General features: G+C 37.0%; 1 protein-coding gene across 1 annotated transcript; it reads right to left on the bottom strand.

The window, feature by feature from the left end:
• Positions 1-1,003: 1,003 nt before the first annotated feature.
• LOC127943081 (G-protein coupled estrogen receptor 1-like) lies at positions 1,004-5,967 on the bottom strand. Its single transcript, XM_052539227.1, has 2 exons — positions 5,840-5,967; positions 1,004-2,791 (listed from the first exon to the last, which is right to left on the bottom strand). Exon 2 carries the CDS (start codon positions 2,370-2,372, stop codon positions 1,311-1,313), a length of 1,062 nt encoding a protein of 353 aa, XP_052395187.1. The 5' UTR covers positions 2,373-2,791; positions 5,840-5,967; the 3' UTR covers positions 1,004-1,310.
• Between the last annotated feature and the right edge of the window lie 3,038 nt (positions 5,968-9,005).

Genomic DNA, 9,005 nt, shown 5'->3' with positions numbered 1-9,005 from the left:
TGAGTTGAATTAATGAAATAAATTAACTTTTATAAAGTTAATTTATAACTTTATAAAAATTTATTTTTATAAATTAACACAACATTCTAATTTACTGAGATGCACCTGTATGTACATTTTGGCGATCTAGCGGTTAATAAACAGAACTGCAAACACCCCATGGAAGAACATTCTAACCGGAGCTACTTCTCCAAGTAAATGTGTATGGTGATTCATGCAGGTATTTGTTACTCCCCAGCGGTGACGACCCGAACAGGCTACAACAGTCCAAAAATAATCACTTATTATAAATGTATCATAGTGATTTGCGATAAGACTTTTTTGGTAGGTAGATGAATTTATGATGTACTCGCTTATTGTTTACATTTTGCAAATTTTGAATACAGACAACTTACATAGTGTTGCTTTATTATCCATATCAGTCTTGACAGTGTACACTTATTTGAGTAACCCCCTATACAGTTCAAAGCAATCTACTGCAATTTCTTCTTGTTTTGCTGATAGAGAGCAATCATGAGAAAATAAGTGGAATGAGCATGCAACAAATAACTCTGGGTCAGGTAAACCGCTGTGCTGGACATCACATTTCCGAAGTCACTGCATTATATGCTGGAAACAGGAGCCACAGGAGGGTTTAGTGTCGCTAACACTTGTCCAAATGACCAGTAATCCACCAAATATGCTTGCATTGAACTGAATTTACTTGACTGTTTCCATAATGATGTTTTTGTGTAAACCTAGAGTGATGAACTTTACGTTTTCAAGCATTAGTGCTGTTTACCATTGTTTATGGAATCCCTAAAATTGGCCTGGGAGTAAATCTCACGCTCTTGAATATGACGAAAGATTCTCACGTTTTTAGCATCCCCCCTGAAGGTGTCCTCAATGAAAAATCCTACAAAATATGCATTTATTCAGTCTTGAAGCAGAACAGATTAAGTTGTTGATTGTATCAGTGTCAGTAGCATTAAAATATGAAAAGAAGAATATATGTAACAATAACTCATGCTTCCAAGACTTTATTTGTTTCCTTAAAATGGACTCAGAGAATATCATCTTCATTGTGACTTGTTGTCGTATTTTGTAAAAGGTAGCCGTAAGCCAAACTCTGCATCTGCGTTTTATAATCCACTTCAAGAGCAGGTGATTCACCCTGAATAATCCTTGTTTTGCTCAGCCGACTTTAAGAATTAGGCAGTGTTCAAGGCGTCAAGCTAACCCAAATCTCTCTCCGTCGATTCATGATCAAGTTCTGGAAAGCGAGGCAAGGCAGATGTCAACCTCAGGAATTACAGGTCGCCACACCTGTGCTACACTTCAGACTCGCTCCTGACATGGATGTGCAAATCCAGGGTATGATTACAGAAGCGGTAAACCACAGACCAGCTGGTCTTCCTCTTGATGAAAAGGCGCAGCTTGTCCCTGAAAGTCTCCCCGAGGAAGCTGTAAATGATCGGGTTTAGGCAGCTGTTGGAGAATGCGGCCAGGTTGACGATGTGTCCAGTCAACGGGTAGTCGTGCCACAGTGTGGTGTCGCTGCGTTTCGACGGGTCTGCTGTGCCTTGGAGCAGCTGGATGCTAATGAAAACATTTTCAGGCAGCCAGCAAATGAAGAACACCAGCACCACCACCACAATCATGCGCAGGGCCTTCTGCCGGCGCGGCCACAGTCCCCTGTGCTTCTGGGATCGCATGAGGGTGCGGACGATCAAGGAGTAGCACAGGCCAATGATGGAGAAGGGCACCAGAAATCCGATCGTCACCTCGAGCCACTGGATCTCAAAGACATTGGCGAAGCAGAAGTGCACCTCGCCGGTGTGTTGTGTCTGCACAATGGTGAAAGGAAGCAAAGTAGCCAGGATAGAGGCCATCCAGATGAGGCTGCAGCTGAGTTTAGCGTGCTGCATGGTCCGCAGTGGACTGCTGCTCAAAGAGTTAGCGAGAGCAATGTATCGGTCGAAACTCATCCATGTCAGGAAGAAGATGCTGCTGTACATGTTCACCTGGAGGAACAGCGACATGAAGGTACAGAGGACGGCGTAGTCGTAGTACTTCTCATTGAGATTGAAGACTTCGATGAGCGAGTCTGCCACCAGAATAAGGTCCGCCACGGCCAGGTTGACGAAGTACAGATCAGGGATGGTCATCTTGTCCCTGTGGTTGAGGTTGACCACCAAAATGAGGATGTTCCCAATGAAGCCAATGGGGAACAATAATATGGTGTACAGGCAGGAGAGAAACAGGCCGATAACGTAAAACTCATAGGTGTCTATGCTTTCTTTCACATCGGTTAGGTTGAAGTCATACGAAGCATTGAACTGCTTAGTGTCATTTACGTAAATCTGAATCACAGTGGTAGTCTGTTCTTCCATACTGGCAGAGTCTCTGTGTTAGATGCTGTGAATGATGCTACATACTTCATTTGTGTCAGTGCCCAGTTTGCCTTGTAGAGAGCATCCTTCATTAAGCCTCCATTCGAATTTTGATGGTGTCCGGTTGTTTACGAGCAGGCGCTCAAGATTTGATAGATTCCACCCAGACAGTTTCGCAAACTGGAGACGCAGCCAGGGTTGAAGACCTCCATTTTCAGGACAGTCTCTCAGCTGTGGAGGCTGCCTGGGCTTGTGTGATCCATGGCAACGACACCAAGAGCCACTCCTTAGGGATTGTGCTTCCTTTTTTTCTTCTGCACACTTTGCTCTCCACACGTGTTTAATCCAGTGCAGTTTGGTCGCCTCCAGTCCATGAGCATGATTTTCTTAGTGCACCAATGACACCACCACGGTGACACCTGATCAAGCGAGAGAGAAATGAGGAAGATAATATCTGAAGAACAAAACATTTTGTCATCATTTATTCACAGTTCTGTAATTCAAAACCTGTATGACTAGATATATGTTATAGTTCATGTAATGAAAATCAAGCCAAAAGTCCAAAACAGCCAACGGACCTTTCGCTGAATGGACACAAACACTAAAAACTTTTTTCTTAATTAAAGAAAGAAAGTCATACAGGTTTGGAATTACATGAGGGAGAGTAATTAAAAAAAAAAATGTAGGTGAACTATTCCTTAAATGCAAGTAATATGTTAAATATCTGCTTTTGCAGCCCTCATACCAGTTTTAATTGATTCACCTTAAGGATTGAGTGTCTACAAGCTTATTAAAATGCAATGCATTGTCTTAAACAGATGCATTGAAGCACCGTGAGCTGTCATTCACATGTGCTGAACTCAGCAGGCTGTACAACTGCTTCATAGGGATAGATACAATATTTGATTTTTCCCTCAGGAATAGGCTAACTGCATTAGATAACTCTTCATTAAGAACTGATTTTTACTACACTCATGCATTGTGCTTTTGAAGAGAAATACAGTCCAAGGTAGTGAACTGTAATGATTTTCCACTGACATGGAGTTAACGAGTGTCAAAAGAAGATAGAATCTCATTATAATAGTAATTTCAGATGAATATGCCACGGTATCATGTATATCATGAATAATAATGTATAATGAATTAAATCCAATGCTTCCATGCTAATTAAAATGCTCATTATGCAAGAATTACCATATATTTGTAAAGGGTATATGATGTAGGTATTTAGATACAGGATCTTAATCAAAAATAATTTAGAAAACAAATACAAAATTTTTCTTAGTGAGTACTAAAATTAGGTATGGCGGAAAAAAGATTGTCCTTCAGTGAGCAAGCAGGGCATATCTGACTTTTAATTTCCTACATAGATGAAGTATGCCTAACTCAAATATAGGGATAGAGCCAAATTTAAATGTGCATAATTTTAATCACAATGAAGACTACATCAGTTTTGTATCGAGAAAGAAGCCCAGTGATTTTAATGAGGTCTGTGTGGGCTGTCTGGACTTGAAATACTTTAACCTTTTAAAAGAATAGGCCCGGAATAAATTCTCAATGAAAAGGGTCGGCACACTGCAGAAAAGTCTAAGAAGTGCAGCCAGTTTTCCAAAATTAGACCACTTATTTTCAGTATTTGCAGATGGCTTATTATGAGCATAAAGGTACAGAGCACAGTGTAATCAAATGCAATCTTCACATTGATTGACAGTTTGCAATACTTATCTCTCAATTAAAATGTAGGAAATATATATATATATTTAGAAAAATATGTCACTTTAAAGTTTCTCTTAATAATTTTATTCCATATATGTTGAACACAACATTTGTATGGCATATTGAGTGCCCATTAAACTAAACAAATATAAACTAACAACATTATTTAAGGCTTGCTTTCATAATAACAAACAGAACTGTGAGAGTCTTAGTCTGATCCTGTAGCTGTAATTCATTCTCAACTGCAGACCCATGCAGACGAGATCACTGCATAATAGATAAAGGAACATTTGTTATTGCCTAAAATTACATCTCCTTCAAAAGCCCCTTTAGGACAATATAACTCTTTCCCCAAAAAGGAATCTGCACATTTACTCACAGATGCAAAATGACACGAGCAATTTGTCAATTTATTAGTGATGGAGTAGTCACATCAACAGAAGACAAGCACCCAGATAATTGAAAGGCTCATTTGGAAAAAGTGTGTGTGTGTGTGTGTGTGTGAGAGAGAGAGAGAGAGAGAGAGAGAGAGAGAGAGAGAGAGAGAGAGACAGACAACGAAGATAATGACTTCTTTATCAACTATTTGAACTATTCTCTGCAGTGAATCTGTGAAATTAGTGCACCTGTTGAAAAGACTGTCTTACACTAGCATGAATCTGCATGATGTTCCAGGCTGGTTTATTCTGGTTCATGGTGCTTTGGTGCTGGTCTAGCAGGTGCACCAGCATAGTCATGCTATTCTAATACAAAACTAAACAGGTGAAGCAGGTCGACCAGCGTAGTCTTTCTGGTGAAGCCGGTTGACCAAAATAGTCTTGGTTAATTGAGTTAATTGTCATATTCTGTTTGGGTAATGAGAGACTGCATGACCCTTTCAATAGCTCATTCAAGAATCAAGTTGATATTTCATAACTTTCATTACCAAATGTTACATGTTACTTATACTTAGGGAACGAAAAACCCAGATATAAAACAAATACAATAAATTTTCATGATACGTTATAACATTGTATTATGTTGTTTATAGTATTCATACATTTTTATATTTCCAGTTTTATTTTCATTATTTGTAATATTTATATTTAGCTTTATTTGATTTCAGTATACATTTTAGTTATTCAACATATTTTAAAAGCAATATTTCTAATTCTCATCTATGTTTTTCAAGTTTATATTTTAAGTATATATATATATATATATACTTATAATATATAACTTATTATAAGTTTATATAATAAGTATTTTTTATGTTTTTTATTATTATTATAATAGTTTAAGTTAACAATAATAATCCTGACACACATTAGCAGTACATTCCAAAGAGGAATGTATGGTTTATTAGGACAGGACAATATTTGGCTGAGATACAATTATTTGAAAATCTGCAACCTGAGGGTGCAAAAAAGAGAAGAAAATCGCTTTTTAAATTGTCAAAATTAAGTCCTTAGCAATGCATATTACTAATGATAATACATTTTTGAAATATCAATATATGATATTACAAAACATCTTGATGGAGCAAGATCTTTACTTAATATAGCATTGAAGAAAACACACACACACACACACACACACACACACACACACACACAATTTTTAGCCGTTTTAGACATTTTAACTGGTTTTATCCCACAAATAAACTTAATGTCTAGTAAGTAAGCTATTATGCGACTCATTTACTTCTCTGAAAAGTATTATTAATTAATAAAATCCATGAATAGAAAATAAGAGAGTCAAAAGTCACTCACTTTATTCACGAGGGCTTGTGATGCAGTCAGTGTAGAGTTGCTACAGATTTGTAATTCCTTTACCAGGACAAGATCCACTGTCTGCGCCACCTACTGTTATAAGACAACTGGATGCTGTCAGGAAGAAGGTCCAGAGAAGAATATAACTACAGCTTCCCTCCTTTGTGGCCACTAGTTCACTAGCCACCCCTCTGCCTCCTCCTTCTCTTCTCTCTCTCCTCTCAGCTCGGACTTTCTTCCGCACACATGTGGACAGCATCAATAGCAGGAGACCCACCAATGGCTGTTACCTAGCGCAGGACATATGGCCGCTGTCTCGACTCATTTCATCTCTGTTTCAACTGCAGAGACATCCATGACACTAGTGTTCATTAGTCTAATTGTAGACGAAGATTTCACAAGGGCAGGTTGGTTTAAATGCTCCAGACCTGGAATGAGACCTCCCTGATGCAATGAGTTTGATGATGAATAATCGACAACTGTGTCATTTATGTCACAACGTCTCTGAGAGAATGGAAACTATTCATAATAAGATTGTGTGAGAAGTTAATCGTGCAGGACAGTGTTAGATGGAGAACTGAAATGACCCTTTGCTTGGAGAACGAGGGGCAGCAAAGCTTTTGAGATTACTGAGTCACAAACTATTATGTTTGTAATTCGATTTTCTGAACAGGGACGGATTCTGTTCACTTTTTCAGCCTCTCTGCGTCGAGATGGGTTTACAGAAAGCTCGAAGGCTCTTTTATGTGCCGTCAACTATACGTCTTCAAAGAGGTTTGTGTAGAACAACCTGAAGTCAATGGTTCGGGGAGGCTGTCTGTAATGAATCCCTGTCAGGCTATCCATATGAATCCTCTTTGTCATCATAGAAAGAACAATTCAGACTTGAAAGTCAAAAGATATATAGAACCATCCACGTTATTTTACAAAACGGAGGAACGATTTTTCTGTGAGACTTCCGGTTCATTAGCGGCTGTAGGGAAATAACGAGAAGAACTGTTTGCACTACAATCCAGTGTGTTCATAATTAAGATAATACATTAAAATAATATGCTAAGACACTGCAGTTTACAGTATCAAGGAGAAGAATGAGCTGTTTTGTACAGCTAAAAATAACTGGAAGTGAATGTCACCCGAATCCAGACAGAGCAGCTTATATTGTCAATCAATCAATCAATCAATCAATCAATCAATCAATCAATCAATCAATCAATCAATCAATCAATCAGTCAGTCTGTCTGTAGTTGTTTTCTGGATTTCGTTCAGTTTTGGAGAAAGCCTCTGGGGAACTGGTCTCTTGGGTCCGTTCCATAACCCTTTGCTGGTCATAATTTCAAGTGAAGGATAAAAGAAGTTAGCCAGCACTACCAAAAAAATAAATAAAAATCTTTTGTATTGCTGTCAAAAAAAGGAGGACCAAATTTGATCACCTTGAATTATGTCCAGCTGTGAATTAAAATTAAAACACAACTGGCTCTGCTTCTAAAGATCTAAACACTTTAGTTTAAACAGTCATTTTTAGAATGCTAATTAACTGACAGTTAACTAGAACCTAATAAAAACACATGGTATATCATTTTTGTTATGATCAAATATGCAGTTATAAATATTGGCATCCGGCACATACTTTTTTCATTATTTTGCTTTCCTAAGTGACCTTTTGCTTCAAAATTATTTGTTTTACCGTTTGAATTAGCTTACAAACCTATCTATTTGTTTGATTGTTCATATATTTGTTTTTAAAAACCTTTGGTAATGGGTTAAATGATTCGGTTTAATAAATACATTATAATTTGCATAAACATTGAGAAAAAGGAAGATTATTTACATGTCTTTTTGCCAAAGTTTCCATTTCCCGGGAGTCACAATTTCTTTGAAACATCAGGTTTGTGTCAGGTTGAAGGCGAAATGTGGTAACAGTTAAATACTGGATTTGGGGTCATTAAAATAAGTAAAATAAAATGAACTTCTTAAAATTAATTCTTAAAATAAAAGAACTTAAAAATGAAATGAATCACTTTAACATATTATTTCAAAATTACTAATATTTAACAGTGTTTTTTTTTCTTCTTTTTCTTTTTTTTCTTTCTTGTATTATTTATATATCATATATATATTCCTTAATATTTTGGATTACCTTTTATTTTTTATAATCTTAGTTTAAGGTTTAGTAATTCTGTTATGTGTTTTTCTCATTTTATCAGTTTTTCCTTTGGACAGTATAGCTTTCTTTCTTTTTTTCTGTTTTTGTGTTATTTAACAAGAGCAACAGAAATATTTACAGATAGTTAATGAGTTTCTAATTTGCTACCTTATATGCTGTTAATTTTAGGTCAAATAAAATTTAAACAGATTGTTAGATAATTCATAGAACAAGCGATTCATTCCTGAAGAATTATTATTATTATTTTTATGCTTGATCTTTTAATTACAATCCGAAAGTCTTCACCTGCTCCCAAGCAACATTTTCCCTGAGGTGTTGCTCTTAAATAGAGGTTGTTGTTTGTCTCCCTCTATCAAACTTTCTATCAATGCAATTTTTGCAGGGACTCATGGAACAATCTGGAGGGAACTGATTCATTATGATGCCGGGAACAACTGATGAGTTCCACTGCCATCCCGTGTCCCTCTGCAGGGAGGTAATTACATCTGTCGGGTGGCAACATGTGGTGGAAGCTTGGTGCTCTACAGACTGCGTGTATTAGAGTTAAATGCAAACTGAGTGTCACAATCTTCCCTCACTTCACACATTTACGTGTTAATGGCGTGGCGTGATGTTCTAGGAACTGCGCTCTGTCTAAAAACAGTCCTACTGTGAGCTCTGAAGATCCATCAAATGAGTTGATACACTGAAAAATAGTGCTGTAGCATCATAACTGACTGAAAGGAGAGTTTGATCTAACATCAATCAACTGAATGAGAACGGAAAGGACCTTTATTACTGCATCTATTCACAAGGGTTGTTCTCCAAATAATATATATATTAAAGGTGAAATCAACCAAAGCTCAATTGTGCCTCTACATAAATAAAAACAAAAACGTAACTTTTAGTGCTGGGCAACGATTAATTTAAAAAAGAGAGAAAGAAATGCGATTAATCGCATTATTGTCTGTGATTAATCGCAATTAATCAGATTGTTATGCACAAAACAAAAAATGCATTCAA

Source organism: Carassius gibelio, chromosome A3 (genome assembly GCF_023724105.1).
Source record: "Carassius gibelio isolate Cgi1373 ecotype wild population from Czech Republic chromosome A3, carGib1.2-hapl.c, whole genome shotgun sequence".
Taxonomy (NCBI): Eukaryota; Metazoa; Chordata; class Actinopteri; order Cypriniformes; family Cyprinidae; genus Carassius; species Carassius gibelio.
This window is presented reverse-complemented; position numbering and strand designations above follow the sequence as displayed.

Excerpts from the sequence above, each read along its gene's own strand:
- LOC127943081 (XM_052539227.1), bottom strand. The coding sequence starts at position 2,372 with ATGGAAGAACAGACTACCACTGTGATTCAGATTTACGTAAATGACACT.